The sequence below is a fragment of the Clupea harengus genome, chromosome 15, assembly GCF_900700415.2.
Source record: "Clupea harengus chromosome 15, Ch_v2.0.2, whole genome shotgun sequence".
NCBI classification, from domain to species: Eukaryota; Metazoa; Chordata; class Actinopteri; order Clupeiformes; family Clupeidae; genus Clupea; species Clupea harengus.
The window spans coordinates 11034292-11060438 of NC_045166.1; the positions used below are offsets into that span (position 1 = coordinate 11034292).

Here is a 26147-nt window from a genome sequence, read left to right on the forward strand (position 1 = left end):
AAAAGCCTGGCTTTCATCCATTGGCTGAGAAGAGAGCAGTGAAGGCGGTCATCAAGAGGCTGTGACAGCTGTCAATCAGACTGTGCAGGTGTGGAGCCAGTGAACTCCTCTGCTACGTCACAAAAACCAAACACACAAACTTTGCAGATAAGGTAAGGTCTACCAGGCGCCATCATGGCCACATGCTTTGTTTAAGGAGAGTTGCCTTTGATTGGCCTGTAACAGCCGATGCATGTTGGATGTCTGTCAATGGAGACATGTTACGTTGCAAGATTAGTGTGCCTTTGGGATGACAGACAGCACTGTGCTCATCATATCTTTCATAGAGCAAAAGCTGTAGCCTGTATCTTTCATAGCCTAACTGGTGTGCTGTGGAATTGACTAGAGTACAGATGTTTATGAGCCGGAAGGCAGAAAACAAATGTTTCCTATTCAGTTGGATAGACATTATATCAAAGTTTTATGTTACCTCTCAGCATTGGTAACATGTCCCACATTGGGCCGTACAAATGTACTACTCATCCCACATTTGGTCTGTTTGCATCTGGTCACCCTCCCTTCAGTACAGGACAGAGAAGTTTCTGTGACAGTCATACCAACCTTGAGCTTGTATCTGCAGGGTGTTGTGACCACAGATTTACGGTGAGGACATGATTGATCAGGTGTGTTGGAAAGGAGTCCAAACCATCAAAACCAGTTATCAAAACCACATATAGACCTGCAGAAACAAAGCACTGTTAAGGGGATAACTGCTCAATGTCATCCACAACTGGAGAAACAAACCATCTAAAGACTATTTAGTGTATCCTACATCTTCATGAGAAATTATATAAGCCATTAATAATGTATAAGTCACTTCGTTCAGGTGTATGACTCTCACTGAAGGTGTAACGCAGCCAGAGTACTATGCGTGTGACAAGGCACTACACTGTACAACAGAATTATTCAAATAAATCCCATAGCGCCAGTGTAGAATGTCACAAGGGAAAGGACAAGGACGCACTGGTTATTTAGACCTGTCAAACAAAAGGGCGGTCGGGGCGATGAGCTAACATTTTAAATTTAGCCTTACTGCAAGTCAATAATACATAGGCTTAATAACATGATAAAGACGGGTCTACATTGCACAATGACTTATCATTTGAGATGCACCTAAAGCACACCTTAGTCTTGAATCATTTATGAGAGTGAAATAGGTAATGGAACATTTGTACGGGTCATAACAAATGCAAGACAGAAACTTACATGAAGTGGCGATGAACGATCCTGAGTTTTCAATCTTCAGAGCAAGTTCGACTTCTAGATTTTGAGTTTCCAAGGAAAGTGGAGAAACAGCGGGTTGTGAATGTAACTCCACTGTATTGAAATCAAACTCCTCCCACTACCAACTTCAAGAACGCCCCCCTCGTAGTCGTAGCGCAGGGCACACCAAGGCCATGGCTTGTCACGCCGCTAGAATGACATAGCAAGGAGAAAGTTTTTAGTCAAGTGCGAACTGCCGTTGTTATCCGAAGGTCAGAGTTTGTCCTCGTGATGGTGACTCAATTTGACCAGGTCAAAACCTGAAAATGGCATCTGTCAATGTGATGAACCTACTGTGACTGCATGACAGGTCTTTTTTGTTTCAGAAAGTCTGACCTAGCATCAAATTAATTAACTGCATTTATCTGAAGTAGTGACTACACTACACCCAGACTAAGCAGCCTGCTGCCTGGATATCCAGGGAAAAATTACGAACTGGAACAGAATAGGTCTCTGAGTAAATTAACCATCAGAATATTAACTGACATTAAATCGCTGCAACCTCCATTCCGGTACACAATGGACATTTTACAGTCCAGACTTTACTTTACAGAAGTATAGAGCAAGTGAGCTAATGCTTTTGCTAATGTTGTGCAGGCTGTGAATATATGTCCATACTCATAGCCTCGAAAGAAAATAAGGTAAAGGATGGCACCATGCCGTAAAATATGTGTCTTTAAATAGCTTGCCCTACATGTAAGTGCACACACAGGTTACATGGCAGGTCCCCGTTCTTCTGAAGTAATAGTTTCTGTCATGTCTTGGCATTCCTGCATCTCTTCATGCCACCACACACCTCCAAGTTAATTAGGTAGAGATAGATAGATGGATACTTTATTAATCCCGAGGGAAATGTAGGTCATCCAGTAGCTTATACACTTATGCACTTGTGCAACTCACAGACATACATAAATCACATACACGTAAGGATAGTCATCCTTAACAAGATGCAAATTTAAAAGCACGCAAGGGACAATGCCATTGAATTCAACAAACAATGAAAATATGTAGGCTTAGTGAGATTTGTAGGGGAAATTGAATGTCCTATTCTTCGCGCTCTTACAACCCTAGTATATTAAATATATACTATATTAAAAATAGATTATCCAGGCGAATTTTAATATTAAGGGTGAATGGTAGTGCTAAAATGTTCAATCATAACAACTAAATCACTTAAAATGTTCTGATAGACTGGAAGATATAAATGACGATGAATCAGTATGAAGTTGTGGAATGTAATCACGAACTGCAAGGCTCCGGGACGAAAGGCGGCGGTGTCGACCAACAGAAGGAGAACATAGAGGAGCAACCGTGGATAACTTTGAGGAAAACGCTTAGCGGAAAAAAAGTTCAGGATTTCCGTTATCATAAATACTTTGAACTCTGGACGCTTGCAAGGCAAACTCTCGTGTAGAGACTGTTGTGACAGAAAAGTAACGTTCGCAATCTGTTGAGAAGTTTAGGGGTAAGTAGGCCTAGATCACATGCAAATTGTTTGTCTATGGTTATTCTTGCAGTCCAGTGTTTTGGTTGAGTGTTTGGCTGTTCATAAGCCTACGTTCGCTTGTCATTTCTGAAACAGCCAAGGTTTATCTTGGCTTTTTGCCTTTAGCTGCAGTACACACAGTTGTTGAGTTTGTTCATGTCTGTAGGGCTTTTCGTGCAGGTTGCAGTTTAAGATAGAGCTGCATGATATTCCATGCATATGACTCAGACGGGGCTCATTTAATGGTAGCCCACTTGTTGTCACTACCAGTTTTGCAGCCAAAGTATGGACTTGCCACGTCTTCCACCTCATGATGGATCTGTGCTGTCTGTCGTGGACATGCACACTGGAGGAGAGCCGCTGCGGATCATCACGAGTGGATACCCCAAAATAGAGGGCGATACAGTGTTGTCCAAACGACGCTTCGTGCGAGAACACCTGGACCACCTGAGAAAAGTGCTGATGTTTGAGCCCCGTGGTCACTATGACATGTACGGTGCCCTGTTGGTCCAAAGTGAGCTTCCTGACGCGGATCTGGGAGTTCTGTTTATGCACAACGAAGGGTACAGCACTATGTGTGGGCACGCAGTCATTGCGCTTGGCCGTTACGCGGTGGATTACGCTCTCGTGAAAACCCCCAGTGCTCGGGAAACTCAGGTGAACATCCACTGTCCCTGCGGCCTGGTTAAGGCCTTCGTGGAGTATTCCTACGGCAAGACAGGAGCAGTGAGGTTTCACAGTGTCCCGGCTTTTGCTTTTGCAACGGGTAAATTATTCACAGAAAAAAACGAGAAAATCAAATGGGGGATTTAAGATATGGAAAAGACATACATCCTCAGCTTGTTCGATAATAGGCTACTGTAAAAAACACCACAATTAATATGAAAAGATACTTTGTTACTAAAATATACTTTGTGCTGCATGTTCCTGTGCTATGATTACAGATGTGAAAGTTACTGTACCTGGACATGGTGAAGTCGCTGTGGACATAAGCTACGGTGGGGCATTTTACGCTTTTGTCAGTGCAGAAAGATTTGGACTTGATGTCAACACATCTAGGACAAGAGACCTAGTGGATGTAGCCACTGCAGTGACCAATGCGGTCAAATCCCAGGTATGTGATCGAAAAAGAAAACATGATTTGAAGTATAAAATAATACATGACATAAAAATGTGACTTTTGCTCAGGTGAAGCTTCGTCATCCAGTGCATGAGGATCTTTCCTTCCTGTACGGGACTATCCTCACTGATGGCAAAGACAGCTTCTCGGATGAGCCGACAGCAAATGTCTGTGTGTTTGCTGATGCACAGGTTAGTGAATCCATCCTACCTTCATTTGCCTTGTAGAAAAGTATTCAACTTACCTCCTCCTTCAAATTACACGGGTAAGAAAGTAGGGCGAGATGACCTGTAGGATATAAATCCTCAGTTCTGTCTATGAGTAGCATTTGGGTGACTATTATATAGCACATAAATACAATGCTGCAAAGGAGAAAAAGTACGGGACATATTGGATTTATTGACATAAATGCTTACTGCACGTACAAAAACAGATGAGACAAGAACCCACAAGACTAAGGTCCAGCTAAGATTAGGTCCAAAGCTTTGTCCAAGACTAAAACAGCCACTGTGATGGTGATTCGTATGGTGATGTCAAAGGCCTCTTCAGTCCTCTCTGACGATGCACTACAGTCTCCTCTCTGACCTTTCGACGGGCCCAGGTTGATCGGAGTCCGACAGGGTCTGGAGTGACCGCTCGCATCGCTCTTCAGTACCATAAAGGCCTGATCCAGCTCAACCAGACCAGAACCTTCAGGAGCGGGGCCACGGCATCACTCTTCACTGGCAAAGCAGTCCAGGTACTACGTGAACCCAGTGTTCAATTGTACACAGAACAAGGTGTTACATTTCTCATATTAGGGATGAGAGGACCTCACATAATGGCTAAATCTCTAACTCGTACACTTATCCTTAAACCTAAGCAAACCAGCTAACCACTAATCTAATCAATCAGAGATCACACCTTCTGATAGTCTCTGATGAGAGTGACCTGATTGTTATTAATAATTGTGTTGCTTGTGAGTGTCGATATCAGTTGTACTCCTCTTCATGTCACGTCACCTAGGAAACCATCTGTGGGGACTTCAAGGCAGTGGTGGTTGAGGTCGGAGGTCACGCACACTACACCGGTGTGGCGAGCTTCGTGCAGGAGAGCAACGATGACCTCAGCCAAGGGTTTCTTCTCAGATGAGCTTCTGACACCTGCAACTAAATCAGTGCTGGAGGCTCCTCTTACAAATCATAAAACAGATTTACATTTCCAATGAAAATCAGATGAGGAGGTGACACAATCCATGTCAGTCAATCAGTTTCTCATTCTTTGGCTATTTCTTCTGAAAGTCTGCGCTGACAAAGGCAATGTTGAGAAACACTATGCAGAAACATAAAATGTTTGTAGATTAGATTAGTCACACACTTCATCCAAGACAACAGATCTGTATGTAACTGTTGTGAATGACTCATAAATTATAGATATAATTTTTCCCTTTTCTTTCGGGGTGTGATGTTTTCCTTCATGATCTTGCGCAGATCTGGTACTTAAGCCTGATATGTGCTAGATCGTGTCTGTTCCAGAGCCTGTAGTCATCTGTAAACCAAGAGACTGCTGACATTGCAGTCCAATACACAGGGCCTAATAAAGTGGTATGTGTAGCATAGAACATGTGCATATCGATAGAATTTCATGCCTACTTTGTAATCCTGTATTATTGTATAATTGTCATTGATGAGAATAACCATATTTATTTTTTAGGAAGAAAAAATGTCCAATGCAATGCATGAATGAATGACACACTTGCTAGTCGAAATAACCAATGAATCAGCTGTAAACCTTGCACTGTATCTAAACCGCCAGTAGAGAGCAGTGTTTTATAGATACTTGAAGTCAGTGTTTCTTCGCCTCAAAGACCAAAGTTATTACGCCAGTGCGATTTCTACAGGTCACTATTACATTTTCAGTCAATGAGTGGGGACTTGGGGGTTCCCCCACCAACAAAACACCAAAACATTAATTGAGCTTTCTGTTGTTTATTTGTGTCAGATCCATTTTATCATGGAAGGCCATTTAAATTACAAAAGTCCAATGGAGTTTCTCTCACATTGTTAAAGAAAACCTTTTTTTTTTTTTTTTTTACACAATTAAACTAGACAGCGGATTTGAAAGGACAAGGGGGCAACCGTGGGATATGAGAACTGATAGTGGAGTATTGCTTTGATTTGGTTAATGTACTTATTCGGTCTTTAAATAAGTCTACATTTTGCAGTTACTTTCTTTTGCATGTGTGACAGACTCTGGCAACACTGAATGTGTAGAGTCCTTACCACAGGAACCCACTTTGGCCATAACGCCCCGTAAAAACACAACAGTAAAAATTAGGTCCAGTAATGTGTGAAGTGTCAGAGCAATGACGGAAGCCCAGATGGGTCATACACAACTCTTATATGTCCATTCTACAGTAATCCAGAGCCTTAGTTAACATTAACATTAGTACTAAACAAACAAACAAACAAACAAACAAACAAAATCAATATATAAAAGGTCCATTTTTGCAAAGTCAATCCCAGATGTGGGCACTTGCTTCCATAGTTTTTCCTCTCCTTGGTTTACACTTAAAACTAGCGTATGTAACAAAAAAAAAATGGTTGATGCATAAAGTGTGCCACGGTTACGTTCTTTCCTTGTAGTCATATATATTCGGTGTTCTCTAGTGGAACAACTGATAAAACCATTGAATGGAAAGGTTCTAGCGGCAGCTCTGTCCCTTGAGGTCCAGACAAGAAAACCACTTCCTAAAAGTCACGTTCCATGAACATTTGTGTGTGTATGCACGTCTCCCGTTAAGTGTTCTGGTCAAATCGAATTTGACCGCATTATCTTCAGGCCAGAAAACCAGCAGCCCTTCTTGGTGCGCCAGCACGGTAATAATCAATCTTAATCTTCTCGAAGGAAGACCTGCATCAAATAAAAACGGTGAGGTCCTCTGCGGCGGCCATCTTGTAAACAGATGGCCGTAGCTCTTTCTTCTTTCTAACCCTGCCAAAAGTCACGGAGGGTGAAGTCTGGAACAGTTCTGACTTAACTCCCAGAGAATATATTTATATATATTTATATCCTCTGACTGCTCCACGGCCAGGCACTAACACAAAGCACTCCCTGTTTTCAGTGGAAATCCTGAGACGTCCTGTCCAAAGGAGTCACATTTTAAACATGTGCTTTCAACGCCCTCCACAAGGTGGCAGCACTGTTCAAATAAAAACACAAGGAGCAGGTTGGAGTGGCGATGAGCAGGAAGAAGCTGGAGGAGGGGAGGAGGGGTGGGGCTGAAGCGTGGGTGCAGTTTTGTGGGATTTAGAAGTTGAGTTTGGTGACGGGGCGCTCGCGGCCCGTGTCTGGCTGGCTGTTGATCCGCCGGCGGTTGCGCTTCATCTTGGACAAGTCCTTGTCAAACACCTCGCCAGAGCGCAGCGCCGACACCAGGTCATCAAATTCACCACCGTCGTCCTCGCCGTTCTCCTTGGCCTTGCGTGCCTTCCGTTCCTTGTCGCGCTGCTCCTTCATCTTAAAGACAGAGAGAAGTTTATTGGACACTTGTAGAAAATGCTGAGAACAACAGTAATGCTGCTTTGCACAAAGTGAATTCAGACAGAGGAATGCCTTGATGTTTAGGGGGGAAAACAAGCACACTGCTGGTTATTAGCTTTAAAAGCACTGCGAAGGACTGTCCTTGTTTTGCTCTTTCGTGACATTGGGTAAAATACCCTCACGTTTGCATAACAAGGTCTGCCTGTAAACGATTTACTATCCGAATGCTCAAAATGATAGACTAGGGCTTTAAAGAACAGCTGAAGGCCTTTTGTTTTAATTAGTTTCAACCCACTCAACCACGTGATCACGCCATTTTGGCTCGGAGAATGGAGGCGTTTTTGCATGTGGTTCTCACATGCTGCTTTTGGACGGGGCATGGGATGTGGGCTGTGCCAGGCTACGGGCAGCGTTAGGGTTTGATAAATGTTCGCCTAGCAGCGGTGCCATTAAGTCAAAGATCCAGCTCCACTATTTTAACACATCTGAAGCCTCTGTGGTGGCGTACGCTTGGTAAAGTATGTGCTAAAACAGGCTGTGAGTGAAGTTAACGCCAGAATCAGGCCTGTTACTTGCTGTAGTGGTAGAGCGAGGTGCTAACAACTCCAAGTGCCAAGATAGGGAGTGTGAAGTGTGTGTGTATATGTGTGTCTGTGTGTATGCCCTTGTGTGTAGGGGGAGAGAAAGAGGACAGTTATGTGAGTGTGTGTGTAAATATGAGTTTGTGTCGACGTGTGTGTATCTGTATATGTCCGTATGGCACAGTGTGTGTGTGATGCCAAACGTAAGTATACCTGAGCCTCCATCCGTGCCCTGCGTTCCTCCTCCTCCTTGCGGCGCCGCATGTTTTCGTTCTCCTGCCGCGCCTCACCGAAGGCCTGCAGGAACTGGTCAAATATGCCAAAGAACTCATCCGGCTGCATTTTGCCATCCTCCTCGCCAAAGTGCGTCACTGCCCGAACATACTAAGATAGGACACGATAAAAGGAGAAAGAAAGAACTGGTCAGAAAAAGATTGACAATTTTTACTTATTCACAGGCAGGTTTACAAATCAACAACCTTACTTCTTCAATTCTTCAATATTACACATTGTGACATTAAACATCTAAAAGAGACATGTAGTGTAAAAATGTAAACAAACACCTCTAAAGGCATTTATAGTCTCTGGACTCCGGAGTGCTAACTGGTGTCTAATTAACAGGCCAAAAGACAGGATGTCTAATGGGAATAAACAGCTACCACAAACACAATACAAACAAACACCTGAAACACACTATACGGTAGGCTCAATAAAACATAACCACAGTGTTTTAAAAACACAGGGTGCTACTTAACACAGGTAGAGGGTGTCAGAAAGGCCACAGATGAAAAAGGGCTGAGGGAGACTTTAGGCACATAAATGACACAGCCGCCGGGAGCTGGTGTGGATTAACCTTGTCACGCACGGCCGAACCCCAGGCGCCGGTAGCTAGTCTACGGGTGTCCTCGTTAACTCCTGTTTGACTGGCGACTGATTACAGCCCAAACGTGGGGGCAGGAACAGGAGGGGAGAGGGGGTACGTGAGGGACCGAGGGGCTTCAGCAAGGCACCACCTCTGCCTCGTGCTGCCTCACGGTGGGGGGGTCGGAGGTCTGGCCGTCCCATGATGCCTTTGATGTGCGTTTATCACTGCCATATGGAGAGCACACGCAACATGGGTCGCACTTGCCTGAGCCAAGGAGGCCTTTTTCCCCCCCTCTACCTCCCCAGTTTCTCTCTCTCTATCTCTCTCTCACCCTCCATAGTAGTGACGAGGCCTGGTTCAGACAAAACTAATGGGCCATGAAAAGCTCGACCTTCGGTTTGGACCGCAGCCTCGTCTGGGCGCAGGTTTAAGTGTATTGTATGAGCACTGTAAATATGCTCATAAAGATCTACCTCATGCTTGTAGTTATGTTTCAGTCTATCGAACTCCAATAAGACTGTCAGAAGACGCACAAGACTGACCAGGACCATCGATCAAAGCAATGCCAGGTAAGCAGTTCTGTCACAATCACTTGGAAACCGCAACTGGAACAGTTAATAACACTCGACTGTCTTTCCACCAAATACACTGAAGACTTCAAACTCTGATATATGTCACAGCTTGTATGTTGGTGCATATGATGTCATGCCTTGCAGCTGTAGTAGCTGGTATGCTGTACTTTAGGTGTCAGGTAGTATACCAGTTGTACAATTGCAGTGATATTTACTGTGCAGTCATACAAGGCCGGATTTTCCATATATGACATCAGGTGAGTGCCCCGGGCCACCAGTCTGTGTGTGGGGGGGGGATGATTAAGACAATGACTACACCTTTAAAATATTTGCTATGTCACAAGGGCTGAATTTGTTGGATAGTTTTTTTTTTTATTGACAATGGCACTACTTGACCTGGTTCAGTTTGTGAAGTCTGTCTACCACAGAACAAAACAAATCTGTTGTGGTGGTTTGCATACACTATAGTATAATATATGTCTAAAATCTGTAGGATGTTTGTACAGCCTGGTATCTCAGCACTTAGCCAATCACTGCAATTCCTCACAACTCGTAATACTTGACCTACCAAGTCTACCTAGAAGTTAGGTCTATGGCTGGTGATTGTTAGAAAGCTTATTCTGTTTACAGTTGTTTGGCATATTTATGTAGCGTTGACCTATGTAAATCTATGGGGTTGCCATAGTATTATTTCATATGTACCTTAAGTCTATCTGTAGGATGTAGGACAGAGTCTGGTAGCTTGGCATTTAATACAGGTGTACGCAGATCTGTGGCCTTCACTGCTGCAGTACCTTTCATACATGGCCTCAATTTGTTTGTTGTATAGTTATGCAAAGAGGGCACTTCAAGTCTGGTCACCCTGAGGCACTGCACGGTGCTAATCTGAACCTGCTATTAGACTTGGTAAAGTAGTGATATATAGTTAGTACAGTGTAGTAGTTACTGTGTAGATATACTAAGTATGTCCTTCTGTATAGGATTGGATAGGATGGGAGTAGTAGGAGTTACACTGTGTAGTTACACTATATAGTCCCCTATGGGATAGTATAGCAGTTGCTATTTAGTTATACTATGTAGTTCCCTATGCATTCATACTATATAGGTTGTACGTAGCCTCTGAATCATGCGTCTTTCTGGGTCTCTGGGGTCCAATAAAAACGGCAAGGTCGCCCCTTTTGGAAGCACACGCCGTGAAGGTCAAGGGTCAAGTTCTTGGGCCCAGCAGGCCCTGGCACGGGGCGGCGACTGCGGCCTGTTTCAACAGCTGGGGCTCTCAAGGAAACCAGAGGAGCGCGTGCTGTTCTCACTCAACACCTCAGTGTGTCTGCTCTGGGACACGTCCTCTTTCTCTCTCTCTCACACACACACACACACACACACACACACACACACACACACACACACACACACACACACACACACACACACACACACACACGCTTTCTACAAAACACACATATACACACACACACGCTTTCTACAAAACACACATATACTGTACACACACACACACACACAACACAAGCACACACATCATTAATACACACCATTTACACACACATACACACACCACGGACACTACACACACAAGCACACACCATATACACATCATTAATACACACACTATGAAATACTACACACCACACACACACGACTTACAAACTCTTTGGCCTCGTGGAGAGAGTCCTCCACATCGGAGAAGCCGAAGCTGGCCACGGTGATGAACTGGCTGACTACAGACACAAACTTGTCACCGTACACCTGCGGGTGCTTCCTCTGGAACTCCAGCTCCTGAAGAGGAAGATGGAGAGGATGAGAGAGAGACCATGAAAGAGAGCAAGAGAGAAAACTCACTTTTTACCTAGTAGGTTTTCTATGTTCTATGTCTGCTATTGTGATATCACGCCAAGTATACCACTCTGCTATTCTAAATGCTAGCTTAGTCAACACTGTGTCCAAACACTCGTGCTAGTAAAACGCCTTTGAATTTAAGAACAGTTTGAAGGGCAGATGTCACTTTTGGATGTCAGTTTGTACTATAAATTACAAAGGAAGCTGGAGAGGAAGAGGAGGACCCCTATTAAAATAGAGAAAAGAAAGAGATAGAGAGAGGGAGGCATAGAGAGTGAGGGAAGCATAGAGAGAGAGAGAGTGTGAGGGAGGCAGAGAGAGAGAGAGAGGGGTGAGTCCCCAGGGCCACAGTGAAAAGGAACAAACATGGAGGTGAGAACTCACATTTTCCACACTTCTCAAGCCGCTGCGTAGGTTATTGATCTCCTTCTCCAGTTCCGTCATGCTGAGAGAGAGAGAGAAAGGGAGGGAGAGGAAAAAATGACAAGAAAAAAAGAGAAAACAAGTCAGCTAGTGTTCTGAGGGTAGACAGAACATCATAGGGCATCAAAACCATGCAACTCATTCTGTTGCCCAAAATAGGCTTCCCAAAAGGCAATGGCATCATTCATACCCATCCACAGAAGAAGTTCAGTTAGGTTCCGTGATGAACTGGATGTATATATTTAACCTCTCCACCCCTCTGACTAACAGGGTCACAGTGGTACTGAAGATGGACCGCAACTCCTCTGAACTTGAACCTGGTGCTGTGACCCCTACTATTCACCAGAGCAGTGAGACAGAAACGCAGCGCTGTTGTGGAATGTCGTAAGTATGAACTGTGCCTCTGTGTGTGCGTGTGTGTGCATGAAAGAGACTGAAATTGAGACCTCTGCTCTCAATCAGTGTTTCTCATTGATGTGCCAGCACAATCAGGGTATTGTCAATGGTCCAAGAGATCCTTCTCTCTCTATCTCCAACACACACACACACACACACACACACACACACAGTGCCTGTGGCATATTTCCTGTAAGGGTGTGTGTGCACAAACTAAAGCCAGGAGCAAACACTGTGAACTCTGATATGAGAGCTCCCCGTAAACAAAAAGACTTCCATCACTCACACGGGGAGTCGGCGACAATGGCTGTTGTTCCTGAGGTAAACTGATCCTCAGAGAAACACCTCACCCAAACAACCAAGTCCCCAAATCCCACTCTTCTCATCTCCCCCTGCTGGGATGGGTTCAAATGTGTGAGTCAAGCATGTGACTGTGCAGTAAAGTCTCTGTAACAGAGCACACGCTAACGTTAATGCTAACCCATCAGAATGACAAAGGTATCGTCTTTGAGAGGTGCTGATTAATAGCTATGGTGCTCATTAGTGGTTATGGTGCTCATTAGCGGTTATGCTAATTATGGTTATGTTGCTCATTAGCAGCTATGTTGCCCTTTGGTTTGGGCATAAAGAGCCGTGAGCCCAGAGCCGAACTCTTGCCAGTGAGACAGGTGAGATGGATAATAGCTGGGATGAAAGGGAAGGGGGTAAAAAGGACTCCCATCACATAGATGCAGGAGATATGTCTTTGTTTTTTTGGCTTTTATCTCCGCCGTTCTGAATCCTTAATGGGCCCCAAGATGAGACTTGGCCTAAAAGCAGGGGGGTGTGTGTGGTTTGGCCGTCGGCTCTGGTTTCAAAATGAAGCTTGTGCCGAGATGAGTCCAAACAGACGCATGCTGTCTGAGGAATTTGTGTTTCTGTATCAATACAACTCTATGCAGAGGGCCCATCGAGCCCAAGGTCTGGACCTTCTGTGCTTGCCTTTAAAAGCAGTCCAACACATCTGCTTCAGAATATGACCTGCTTCCCCTGTGTCTCTTATGAGCCTTCAGTGAACTTTACAGACCCACGTTAAGGGCTTTGATTTATGTTGTGTAACATACACCTCAAATAGTGTATATCTCAGGAGGTGCACTGTTCTTTGTTTCATCCCAGCAAAATTAGGGAACCTCTGTGTGTTAACTTCCCTTTAGGATCTCAAGACGTTTTTCTTCATTTGTTTTACATTTACCATATGCTTCCTAGTGTTTTGCCGCCCATTCGTGACATGAAACACTGATAAAACTCGCCTGCTGAAACACAGCTGGGTAATTTATGATAAATGCAACACACAAAACAAGAAATACTTCTGTGTGGTCAAAATGGACGTCATTAGAAATGACTCCATAGTTCCAAATGACACCAACACAAATAAGGGAGGGGGCTGCAGTGTGGCCCTTGTTCTCTTTGAGTGCAAATGACCTTGTGTGACCTCCAGGGTTGATGTGCAGGATGGAGAGCACAGAGGACTTATTTCCTAAAGTCGTTCGGCTCAAGTAGACCACAAGGACTCGTAACTCTTGGGGCTGGTGAGAAGGACACACACTAGAGGGGGGAGGGGAAAGGAAGACTCTCCACTATGCCACCTACTTGACTTTTGCTGCTTCCGGAACATTCAGAAGGTCCTCGGGGAAGTGCATGACTTTGGGGTACTTCTTCTCCAAGATGGTGATCAGGTAATGAAGGAGGGTGACATTCCTGCAAAAAAACAAATATGATCGTTTGCTGATTCGTCTAGTTTGACAATTATAGATGATGGATTTAGATGAGCCTGTGCATGTACCAATCCTTAAGTATCTTTCCTGTTAGTCAAAACCGTATTATACAGACATTTACATTAAATTAAATACATGTTCATAGCTTGAGATTTTTTCCCCCTACGGCAGACAGAATCACTACAACAAAGTTCCACCACAAATTGTCGAATCGGAACTGAACTCTGTGTTCTCTCCTTACTTGTCGATGCTGGACTTGGTGTCGGCGATCTTGTTGAGCGATGACACTTTGAAGCCGTAGGCGTTGCCCCGCTGGCCCTTGTTCATGTAGTTGCCGAAGGCCAGGACCACCTCCAGAAGCTGCTTCAGGTTCCGGCTGTGCAGCACCTCTTTGGAGGCCTTGGACAGTGCTGGGACAGGGATCATACGCCGTTTAACTTCGCAGAGCTAATCACACTTAGTACACACTTAGTAGATTATCATGTAAACATGCGTACCAAAAATAATGAATGTGATGAACTAATGTGTAATACATGTACATTTTTTATATTTAACTTTACAGAGCAACTTCTCTTCATTTTGAGTACAAAAGACAATAATGTGTGTAATGTAATGTATTGTGCTGTGTGATGATGACTTTTGGAAAACAGCTTTTTTGAGGGCAGAGCTTTTCAGGGCACGCTTTCAACACTGACCTTCAACTTTGGGTTTGATCTCAGCGATCCTTTCGGCAAATTTCTTTTTGAAGTACAGTGACTGAAGTCTCTGTTGGTAGTGGTTTATTCTGAGGCAAAGACATAACAGAGAGGAAAGAAAGAAGGTGAAGACAAAACAATTACGAGACAATGATAAGCCACAAAAGAGATGTACATTTATATATTTACATTTACACATTTGAATGTATTCCTTTAAGAAACACGATTATCCAAAGCGATTTCCAGTACAAATATGGACTATTTTTTCATCAGTATGTGCACTCAGTGGGTATCGAACCCATGACCTGGGTGCTGTAGGCACCTTGCTCTGCCAGTTGAGCTCCAGGCGTTTACACGTAAAAAAAATTCACTTGGCAGTTGCTTTTTTTAAGTGACTACAGGAACCCCGCTACAGGAGTAGACACAGCCAGACTATGCATGAGGAGGTTCAAACGGACCGCAAAACTGCCCCGCTCTCTCTGCAGGCCATGTGTGAAGACCCCGCCAGGGTAAGAGGGGAGCTGGCCATCTTCTCTATTACCAAACCCTGGGCCCTTGCGTATGACAAGACCGATTATTGCGAAGGAAAAGGAAAACAAGCAGAGTTTGACCTTGTCAGCTGAACCTAACACTCAGTTGCTGGGTTTAGCACCCTATTGTGGGGGGGATGGTAGTGTGTTGGGGGTGTTGTCATGGCTGCTGAGTTGGGTGCGATAGCCAGTACTTTTGATAAAGGAGGCGACTAGTTGCTGAGAGGAAGTATACTTTTTCCATCTCATACACCCCCCCCCCCTTCATTCCCTTTCAACAGCTGAAGCAGAGCACAAAAAAAACAAATAAATCCATGAAAAGCTTTGCTTTTACAAAAAAAAGTAAGAGAGAGAGAAACACTGAAATAATACAAAATAAACTATGAATAAACCATTTCCACAACATCTGTGAATCTCCACTGACTGAAAGCTGAGTGCTCTGTTGCTTCAGGTTTGTTTGTGACGGCGAGACCTTCTCGTTCCGCAAATATTGATACGGCCCAGAGTCTCTGTGCCGAGCAGATAAACACCTTTGGGAAGATTTGACGCAATCTCCTCCCACCCCCTTAAGCTTGTGCCGGGGGGAATGTGATACTCAGATGAGCACTGCAGACGTAGCGCAGAGCCCAGGACGCTAAGACCGATGAAAGACTTTTAGAGTCGTGGGTGGTCTAAGTGGATCTTGCACTCGCACTCTCTTCCAGTTCCACACCCCAATGAAATGACTATCTCAAGGCCAGCAAGTGCGTAAACAAGGGGAGTTTGTTGTTCCAAAACACCCACGATTTAGTGTGAATCTAGGCTGGGGATGGAACAGAACCAGGGGTGTAAGTGGAGGGTAAATGAGAGTAAATGCCGTTTAGGCACCTTTTTAATTACAAAACAGCATTTACTCACTGTTCTTTGATTGTTTGCTCACTTGTCATTATGTAATTTAGGCAGTTAAGAGTAAAAACTATACACATTTGTTCACTGCGTTAGGCCTACAACAGCACACCACACTGCTCATCTATCTGTTAAAGATGTGTAAGGGTGTGTCTGGGGACATTTATAGTTTATTCACCTTTTCTTTTTTTTTTTTTACCACTACACCACTGACCAGAAGTGAAATGTCCAAGAAGACAACTGCCCTGGCACTACCACTAGTAAGAGTAAAGACAGGACTATTTATTCACACTGTTGTGCTCTGCATTCACCCCTAAAACAATGACTCATGACTAAGAAAAACGAACAGCCTAGATGAAAACAAGGGCAGATTGACTTGCAGATGAAATTGCCATCTTTGATGTTTGTGTGGTTAGTGAATTCTTAAAGGATGACCTCAAGCTCCAGGGGGATAAAGATGTTTTTTTTTCTGAACACATTTAAATGAGGACGGTTTTCAACTGCACTGTACTTGGAGTTGTGCCGTAGTGAGAAGTCCTCCTCAATCCCAGTTTACCTGCTCATCTCGTAGAGGAAGCGGTCAGCCTTGGCCATGCGGTCCAGCTCGTGTTTGTGCTCCTCCAGCAGGTCCACGTCACTCTTCTCCGGGACAAACTTCAGCATCTGATCGGGGGGGGGAAAAACAGTATTGACAACAGATTTCTCTGCATGTAAAACACAGCATCAAATGAAATGTGTAAAAAAAAAAGAATAGAGAAACACTGACGAAGCTGTTATTTTGGTAGATCTAATCTGTCGAAGGTTGAAAGTGTGTGTGTGTGTGTGTGGGTGTGTGTGTGTGTGTGTGTGTATATATATATATATATATATATATATATATATATATATAGATTAGATCTACCAAAATAACAGGTTAGGCAGATCATGTCTGAAACACCAGCACTGTAGGTAAGAAAACAAGTGCCAGTTCCCAGTTCTCCACAAACCATACTTGACTTGACTGGTTTCCGCAAAAAAGGTTAAAACAAAACGTGAAGTGAAAAAAAGAACAACACTCAGCATATTGGCTAGTCAGGCTTCGTCTACAACCAGCGCCAGGGCTGCACCTGGAGTCACAGTACTCTCTGGCCAGGGTGAGCACAGAGGAGGTCTATGTAATCCTATACACCTCCATCAGAGACGGCTGCCCCCGGGCAAACAAATGACCCACCTGCTCTAGCATGTCCTTGGGCAGATCCTCCTGCTCGTCCATGGTCATGATGGCTCTCTTAATCTCCTCGTTCGACAACTTCAACCTGGAACACAGACGAATCGGTTGCTCTCTGTAACTAGATAATGCTGTTCCATAATGCTGAATCCAGACGGAGTTGCTTTGAGTTGTACAAAACTTACGCCAAGCTCCTCCAGAAATCAACTGCCAAATAAAAGAAGTTGTGCTTCCTATGCACAGATGCAGAATAACTACCGCAAATCTCTTCCCTGCTTCAGCTGAGAAATTATGAGAAAAATATGCCTCTTCTGGCAATGGACGCGAATAGACTGCTCCCCGGTATAAATAATGACTAACACTCCCCAAATGAGATGTCCGGGCCTGTGTATGTCAAGGGTCCAAAGGCCTGTTCAGGACAAGGACTGCGCTGCTGGCTCTGCTGCTCACCACTGGGACGGCGAACTCTGACTCATTCTACTTTATAAGCTTCATTATTTGGTGAGGCTGAAGGTTAGGCACCGTAATCGCTTCCTACATTAGACAAAAATGAGATCTAAATGAGACTTAAATGAGACATGAGACAATTCACAGAGAAGAAAAATGTCCCGAAACGAGAATAGAGGTGATGGCCTCCGCAGACCTGGAAAGCCACGTTGGGTGAAGCGGCCAAGGCAACCTGAAAAGGCTTAACCTGAGCATGCCCTCTCCTCAATCCACCCTCAAACTACTGGAGACGACAGCGCGCTGAAAGGCTGCGTGACAGAGGAGGCGTTGTGGGAGGCAGGCGAGAGCCAGAGGGGAACAGGTGCCTGACAGGCCTCGCTCGCTTGGCTCCAGGAGAGTTCTCTCGGTTTGGCTGCCAGCGGAGAGAAAGAGCAGGGAGGACTGGAGACGGGGAGTGGGTAGGTGGAGTGAGAAGTCGGAGCAGGACGAGGGGGAATGGGGCCAGAGTACTTTCCATGTCAGAGGAAGAGGCCTGCTCAGGTGGCGCCAAACAGCGCACAACACAATCACCTCGCCGCTTAAAACAACGCAGATTTCAAAACTGAGCTGGAATTAAAGGCAAATAACGAGGAAAATCAAGGCCAAATGGGCATGCGCTTTTATGGAGGCCGCAGACGACTTGCTAATAACATGCTTTGCAGGTGTGCTACCTTTTTTTAAATTTAACAAGTGAAATGCCAAGTTTTATCGCTTCTCCGAATTACCAAGTTTGTTCATGTCCAAAAAACCACGCACGGCTTTTGGTAATTACATTACTGGCAGTGGTAATCTTTGAGTCCACCTCCTCAATGGTTGCTTGACAGTGCACTGGGCAGGAGAAACCAGAAGACTCCTCTGTCGAAAACCACTAACGACCGTGAGCCTGGGTTTCATTTCAGCATTTATGAGCAGCGGCTTTCACATCATGAACATACTTTGAACCAATTTCCTTTATGGTGTGTTTAAGATATCCAGGCGTACTTGAAAAAATAAATTAGTAGTTAATGGACATCAAGGATATTATAGTTGATGTGCATTTGGTCTGCTGTTATCCAGTTCTTAATGTCTATCAAACAGATGGGGGGGGGGGGGGGGGGAGAATAAATCTCACATAAATCCCACCTAATAAAAATAGATATGCCTACAATGTATAATAGATATCTATTAAGCATATCGAACCGGTTATAAGTAGGGATGCACCGATACCGATACCAGTATCGGTATCGGTGCCGATACTTCGTTAAAATACTCGTACTCGTTGTTGAATTGCCGATACCAAGCACCGATACCACTCATCAGTATTTCACTGCATCAAACTGGCCGGGCTATGCTGACACAAAATGTGATTTATTGTCCTACCTGTCCTACCATTCTCTGCCAGACTAGTAAGTAGCTTATTTGCCGTCTTGTGTTGCATTTGCTTGATGTTTGACTGTGTTAGGAAAGTTTGTCATAGTGTCAAAGTATTTCAGTATACAGGTTTCGCTAAATTTAGCTGCTAGCATCTCGTTAGCGATTAGCAATTCCGTTGTGCTGCCTTAACGGTGATTTGGGCTCATTTTAAGATAAATGACGACGACGGGAGTAAGGCACAGTGTAAGATCTGCACTGCTACGGTGTCGAGGGGCGGAAAGGAAAGTACTCTGTTTAACACAAGCAATTTGATTAAACATCTGAAGACGCACCATAGTGCTAAGTACACAGAGTTCACTGATGCTAGTGGCGCAAGACCGAAGCAACCAATCTTAACTGACGTCTTGCAAAAGAAAAAAACGCGCACGCACACAGAGAGAGAGAGGTAGAGAGAAAGACTGTGCCACATAGGTTAAGTGATTGTTTGTGTACTTGAGCAGGAGATTCTTCTGATCCTTTTGTAACTGAAATGTGCTCTTGTGTTAATCCAGTAATAGTTCTGTTCACTTTTTGTTAAGCAGACTGTGTTGTTAACTATGCAGCAAATTGAATTGCCTTTATCTGGTTATATTTGCATTTTGTCTAATGTGATGATATTGTCTGTTTGAAGGCTTTTTTTGTGTGTTAAAACCAGAAAGCTCTGTTTATTTGTGGCTTGGGATAGCCTTCTGTTAATTTTGTACTATAGGCTTGACATAATCTGCAGAGGATAAAATAAAATCTGCCTCCAAATGAATTGCACTTTCATGGAGACCAAATCTAAGAAGTATCGGTACTCGGTATCGGCAAGTACACAAATAAACATACTAGTACTCGTATCGGTTTGTAAAAAAGTGGTATCGGTGCATCCCTAGTTATAAGTGGACGGTTCCATTAACCTCCACACTACTATTACTGTTATGGAGTTGAAAACACATTATGGATCTTCCATCCGGGTCAGTGCGAGTGATCTTTTGGGAAGTGTGTGAGTGATCTTTTATGGCACAGCAGCTGCTCTATAAAACATGCCTACTCTGTGGAGATCCAGGCCTAATGACATCTTTTAACATGAAGCTAGGTGTAGGGGCACTTTGTTCTGAGCCCCTTCAGGCCTCACGATGGGTGGTCCCTGGGAGAATGGCACGGGAGCCACCAGGCCACTTACCCAACATTTGGGCCTCTGCAAAGCCGATAAAAGCCATTAGCCGAGATGGGAAGGGCCAGAGGGCTAAAAGGGCCGTTAAAATGCTGTGCCTTCCATATGTGTCCATCAGTACGATTATGAAGACGAAACAACTATTTTTTTTTATAACAAGGTCTGTATGTGCTTTAAAATACTTTCTTTGCTGTCAGACCACGATTTCTCCACACCACAAGAGCAACTAGGGTTTTTACGACAGAGGAAAAAACCCTGAGGCTTGTGCCATGGGCCATGAATCTACCAGTTAGAGCCCAGTAGCAAGAGGGCCTATAATAACAAAGCATAGCTCCTGCAGCCAGGCCAGGCCATGCCTCACCCACTACCCATGCTTCCATGCCTTTCACACTGGCACTTATGAGAATGAGAAGCAGTTAGGTGTCCAAAAATAGAGCAGGCAAACGCACCCATCGGGGCCAATCGCTGCACTCTGAGGGCCAGCAGACCCTGTGTGGTCAGTGTGTGGAGTAGGTTCTCCCTCTCTCCCTCTCTCCCTTCCAGCCGTCAGATTAGCGTTCTTGATGTGGCGTCACGTTCTCATCCCCTTCCCCACCCCCCCAAAAACCCACTTAATTGCCCACCAGGGGAGGCGCCGTGCCATTTTGGTTTGTTTCATGTCGTCCGTGTCGGGTGGAATTAACCTCGCTGTGTGTGTAAATCTGCGGCTTGATGACAACGCCAAGCCACAATCAATTAGAGCACAGTCATAAATCTGGAATGGACCGCGGTGGCACCAAATCAACCAAAAAAAGAAAGATTCAGATCACAGATTTTACTTCTCCTCACCAAAAACCCAACACTGTCCTCAAAATCTAAATACTGAATCTGATTTCTCTCTCTCTCTCCATTCTTGTCTACAGCTCAGACCAAATATACCCATCCTACACCGTGGGATTATGTCAAGAAATCTAAGTGCTAAGCACCAGACGAGACGAGAAACACACAAACTCTTATGCTAGCTCAATCTCCAAGTCCAATACCAAGCTCGCACCTGTACAAACCAATGCCCCCGAAGGCTGTAACGCCACACCCTGCATAACATTAATCTGTTTTATGAAAACATCGTCCATCTGAGGCCTGCTAAAATTCTCACAGAGCTTCTTTTTGTCCATATTTTTTTCTGCCTCGTCGGCCACAGGCAGCTGTTTAAGAGATCCATCAAAGTGGCCAGACCACAAAGGAGCGCTACTCTGTGACACAAAGCATTGGGAACGACTGCCGGGTTTATCTCGGCAGGCCAGATTCAGTTTTAAACAGGAAACACTAGCCGCCGGTCGCTCTCGATTTAAACATTTAATATCTTGGCAGGGGCAACCAATTTTTTGTCAAGGGAAGAAAAACTACTTCCTCCTCCAGCCAAGAGTTATGGCAAAGAGGGATTTTCTTGTGCGATGGGGCATTTCATCATTGGAGCCTCGATGCTTTCGAGGTTAAAACGTACAGGGGAAGGAAACCTCTCCATTTGGCTGATGAAACGAGAGATGACGAGCCTACACCTACTGACGGCAGAGCAGCGACAGAGGGCAAAAGGACACGCACTGAGATTAGATAGCCCATAGTCATTCGAATGCAATGAGTAAAGGAGCCAACCGAACTCACCGGGACAATAGGATGTTGCAGTTCTGTGCCCGGCGGCCATCAATAACAGACAGCTCCTTGACTTTTTTTAAGTTCAGGGAGTCGTCCTCCAGTTCTTTCTGTGGAAAAGAAAACAGAGATTGACACTTCTGGCGTTTTCCTCATTTTGTTATTAAATGAGCTCATGGCTGAGGAGAAGAAAGCCTACACTGAACACACCACATGGCTCTGAACAGAACGAATGTTGAACACAAAAATACAGGAGAGAGAGAGAGAGCGATTGAGAAAAAAATCATCAAAACACAGAGTGAAGTGAGCTGAGAGCTTAGTAGTTCCAATGTTAGGGACTACCGGGATCTGAGGAGATACTTTCATCCCACTACTAAGATAACAAGAACGCCAATATTTCTGACATGGAGAAGGAAAATATTTTCATACACTCAAATAAATACAAGCTCTCTGCAAAGCTGTGAAAATAAAGTTGAAACAAAGAACGAAACTAGACACATTTTTGTCTTTGGTAAATACATTTTTTGGAAAGCGAGGACAGAAAAAGAATGTTGTCGACTAACTTTTAAATAGACTACGTCATTATGTGAACGATGTGTCGAGACGCACAAAAGGAGAAACACTAGTAAAGTTGGTCTGAGGAGTGTGACGTTACTCACCTGTCTGTTGTTATTGACCATAAAGAAGTCCTAAAACGCAGCCAAGGAGCAAGGGAGATGCAGCACTCGTTAGAAAAGAAGCGCAGTTTGGTGAATACAGCCAAAAAAACAAACACAATACAAGCTCATACCAAATGATCATGGTGAATGGTTGTGATTGATGAAGTGTATCGGTCTATGCAAGCAGACTCTAGAGTAATAGATTGATGGTACTGTAATGTGATGGTGCACTTTGGCAGATGCGTGCAAGGTTGCATTAGGCGTTATCATTATCAATCAAGCTTCGTGTTCTAATAACAGTACATCGGTCAGCACTTAGTGTAGTTTACAAATGCAAAGTGAGTTCACAACCTAAAGACTTATGGTAAATATTACAGGCAGTTTCGTGTCAATAAAGGTCAGTGTGTTTTTTTGGGTTATTTTCAAATGATCATCATACATCATGCATAAGTGCAGTTTATTGTGGTGTCCCATGCAAAGGAAAAAAAAACATGGCCTTTTCTTTATTTGACAGGGCTGAAATCATGCAGCTATTATTAGCGCTCTTCAAACTGACACATCCTTGTGTCTGTCCAAGCACTATGAACACCGTGTCTCTGTTTTTCCAACAAGGGCCCATTCTGTTTCCCCCGGTGACACCATGGTGATCATTATGCATTATTCAAACATCAAGGCGGTTGGAATACCATGGCCCGGGCGCTGCGGGCTAGACTGAGTAAACTCGCCAATGAACTTCTCATAAAACAACCGCCTTCATTCATTCACGTCTGGTACACTTTTATTTTAAAAGGAGGATATCATTTAAATAGGGTTCATCAGGGAGGATCTGGGGAAATGTCTTACAGCGCTAAGGCTAAATTTAGAGCTTTCAGTCTTTTTTTGGGGGGGGGGGGGTCACATACTCTTATTTGAATGTAGCAGATACTATGTAGATGTGATGCACCTACTACGGCATTAGTGGCTAAACGATACCCCCTACCTCGTTCATTCCTAAAGTGCCATGTTTCATGCATGAGTGAGTCTATAATGTTCATGGGTTACAGCCCATATTGATGTAGATGAGGAGATTGAGGGATGAATGACGGGTAAAAGAGAGAGAGAGAGAGACCAGTAGAAGATAAAAGACAGAGAAATTGTCTTTTACCTCTTCTGCTGTAGAGGTACAGTACCTGTTGTCTCTGGTAAGCAGAGAAAGTCTTCTCGATGTCCACCAGGTCAAGGATCTTGAAAACTCTGTTGTCGTCAACCTCTGCCCACACCGTTCCCTCCAGCTTGTTCTGCAGAGGTGGAGGTTTTACATGAATACTGGGCTGTTCGTTAATCCAGTCCCTCAACGCTTTAAGCGATCCCACTCACATAGACATTAAACAATACCACCAATGTCTTGCAAATCGACACAAGTAAATACAACTTGGTAATCATCAACACTTTTGACATAGTTCTACGTTAATGAAGCAGCCAGTTTTAGATTGATTTAACAGGTCCACTGTAAACTCCAACAGTACATTTCTGGTGATCCTCCGACAGCATATATAGAAATGCTTTGAATGCAAGAACATTGCATGTCTGCCCTCTGAAGCCTGTTGCCCTGTTGGCCATTTCAAAAAGGTGCTACAAGTAAGCTTAACTTCTGCTAGGTTTTGCCACTATAGGAGTCAACCCATTCTATCAGGGTCCTTTTAACATGATTGGCATTGTCTCCACAGCAGGATCGAGTTCAGTCAAGCTTTGGTATTCCCAAAAGATTATCACTCCCAGCATTCCTGAAGCACTAACCTCAGCCAGCTTGGACCAGTTGAAGGACTTGAGTGGGTTGGAAGGCTGAGGGATGTTCTTCTTATTCGAAGCGGGTCCCAGGGGCGCCCCAGGGGGCGGCGGAGCTCCACAGAGAGGTGGGCGACCCGGGGGTGGTGGGGGCCCACCTGGGGGTGGGGGTGGGGGAGGTGGCATACCACCTGGCGGAGGAGGGGGCGGTGGTGGGGGCATACCGGCGGACATCGGGGGCGGAGGAGGGGGCAGGGGTCCACCTGGAGGTCCAGGGATGAGAGGAGGGCCCCCAGGGACAGTGGCAATCTGCCTCTGCAGGAAAGACAGGACAGACTCAACTGAGCATGACAGTCAAATAGCGGAAAAAAAGTAAACTGAATCATATGAATCAGCACATAGCTTTATTTATCTCCTTAAATGTCGGCAGAAGGCCCTGTTCACCCTGCAGTGATTGATTATACAGAATTGATTATGACACACTTAAGGCCAATTTATTGTCCAGACGACCAAAATTACATAAAAGAGACAGAATTTGTGTCTGGTAGGGCGTCGCAGATCTGGATACGGCCAGCTGTCTAGTTAATGTTTTTAGCATCCTAGCAGGTAGCTAGCAGTGCCAGCTGTAAAATTAATATTTGACTTAATTAACGGTCAGGGAGATATCATTTCTAGGTTAATGATCAAAATGTTGAAAGAGAAACAAAAATCTGTCTCTCAGGATTGATCTGCCTTCTCTTCAACCATTTTCAGTGACTTCAATTCACTCTTGGCTGAAAGTTAGCGTACCGTGTTGAGTTCGTGTAGCCGGACCGTGAGTTCAGACAATTGCTGTTTGACCGACTTGTGCTCGCTGCTCTCCCTCTCCAACTTCTCCTTCATCTTGTTGAGCGTCTGCATCATGTCATCCTTCTCTTGAGTCTTGGCGTCGCACTCGCGCTCCTTCTTCTCGAGCTTCTGCTGTAACTCGTGGTGCTCTGAGAAGAGGAGTCAGTAGAGTTTAGGGACTTGTTTATGACATTTCTAATGGAGATTTATTAACTTGTCATTACCAAAAATAATAGACCTCACCCTTGCGCATTTTCTCCGCCTGCTCCTTCCACTGTTTGACCTCGTTTTCGTTTACAAGCCTGGCAAGGTTAAGAGGAGGGAGAACAGTTGGAAGCTGTAACATCAAAGTCTGGAGCCGTGCGGTTCTCTTTTGTTTAGACGGTAAGGGCAAGCAATCATCTCCCATTTCAATCAAATATTACTGAGTCATGAAGGGGCTTAGAACATACATGCGGACCACGTTCTTCACGTTGAAGTTCTCAAGCGGGGTCACGTCGGGGTCGTGACCTTTGTCATTCTGTAGGACCATCTGCTGGACGATGCGGTCAAGGAGGAGCCAGTACTGCACAGTGTTCCCACTCCTTTTATCTGCAGGGCACAAAAGAAGGTCAATCCCAAATAGCTGCCCGTATTTCAAAAGCAAGATGAGGAGCCTCAGAAATGATGAGTTAACCATGATGTTGCCTGCATGACTGCCTGTATTTTTACTGTGGTAATAACAGGGATTCTTTTTTTTTACCTTCTCCATCGATTATAAACTGGCTTCTTTGGAATGATGCATCTGCCCCCCCATACATTAACTTTTCATCCCACTTTTTAAAACTTGATAAAATAAAAATGAAATAAAAACTTTGATCACAAAAAATAAGTCAACCAAAATGAAAGACGAACTTCAAACTTTTTGAACATTTTCATCCATGCCGATTAGATTACACTAAACAAAGGAATTAATCTGTGGTTTCAACAAAGTATAAAGGACAATTCATGGGGACGCATTACAAATCTGACCTTGGCCTCCTTCACAAGCAGAAAAGAGGC

At 44.4% G+C, this 26147-nt stretch overlaps 2 protein-coding genes across 4 annotated transcripts in view; one reads left to right on the plus strand and one right to left on the minus strand.

The window, feature by feature from the left end:
* The first annotated feature begins 2588 nt into the window (after positions 1 to 2588).
* LOC105897774 (trans-L-3-hydroxyproline dehydratase) lies at positions 2589 to 5538 on the plus strand. The gene is made up of 6 exons (XM_012824740.2): positions 2589 to 2767; positions 3059 to 3554; positions 3733 to 3902; positions 3977 to 4099; positions 4510 to 4647; positions 4914 to 5538. Exons 2-6 carry the CDS (start codon positions 3074 to 3076, stop codon positions 5037 to 5039), a joined length of 1038 nt encoding a protein of 345 aa, XP_012680194.1. The 5' UTR covers positions 2589 to 2767; positions 3059 to 3073; the 3' UTR covers positions 5040 to 5538.
* Positions 5539 to 5859: 321 nt separating this feature from the next.
* Positions 5860 to 26147, minus strand: part of daam1b (dishevelled associated activator of morphogenesis 1b) — an 82533-nt gene continuing 62245 nt past the window's right edge. For 2 of the 3 annotated variants that reach the window (XM_031581867.2, XM_031581868.2), the window contains exons 11-26: positions 25559 to 25697; positions 25350 to 25408; positions 25068 to 25255; positions 24291 to 24593; positions 23684 to 23791; positions 22515 to 22544; positions 21868 to 21965; positions 17196 to 17280; positions 16542 to 16648; positions 14571 to 14659; positions 14117 to 14285; positions 13751 to 13858; positions 11687 to 11747; positions 11111 to 11242; positions 8225 to 8395; positions 5860 to 7406 (exon numbers count right to left, since the gene is read on the minus strand). In XM_031581867.2, the coding sequence (XP_031437727.1) occupies positions 7197 to 7406; positions 8225 to 8395; positions 11111 to 11242; positions 11687 to 11747; positions 13751 to 13858; positions 14117 to 14285; positions 14571 to 14659; positions 16542 to 16648; positions 17196 to 17280; positions 21868 to 21965; positions 22515 to 22544; positions 23684 to 23791; positions 24291 to 24593; positions 25068 to 25255; positions 25350 to 25408; positions 25559 to 25697 (2057 nt within the window). In that variant the 3' untranslated portion in view covers positions 5860 to 7196. The remainder of the gene's footprint in view (positions 7407 to 8224; positions 8396 to 11110; positions 11243 to 11686; positions 11748 to 13750; positions 13859 to 14116; positions 14286 to 14570; positions 14660 to 16541; positions 16649 to 17195; positions 17281 to 21867; positions 21966 to 22514; positions 22545 to 23683; positions 23792 to 24290; positions 24594 to 25067; positions 25256 to 25349; positions 25409 to 25558; positions 25698 to 26147) is intronic. The other variant, XM_031581869.2, reaches the window with a different exon arrangement.

What these genes read in the sequence shown, in the direction of transcription:
- LOC105897774 (XM_012824740.2), top strand. Translation starts at nt 3,074, where the DNA reads ATGGACTTGCCACGTCTTCCACCTCATGATGGATCTGTGCTGTCTGTC. An exon ending in CCAATGCGGTCAAATCCCAG is followed by an intron (nt 3,903 to 3,976) that starts GTATGTGATCGA and finishes ACTTTTGCTCAG; the next exon opens with GTGAAGCTTCGTCATCCAGT. An exon ending in GTGTGTTTGCTGATGCACAG is followed by an intron (nt 4,100 to 4,509) that starts GTTAGTGAATCC and finishes CGACGGGCCCAG; the next exon opens with GTTGATCGGAGTCCGACAGG.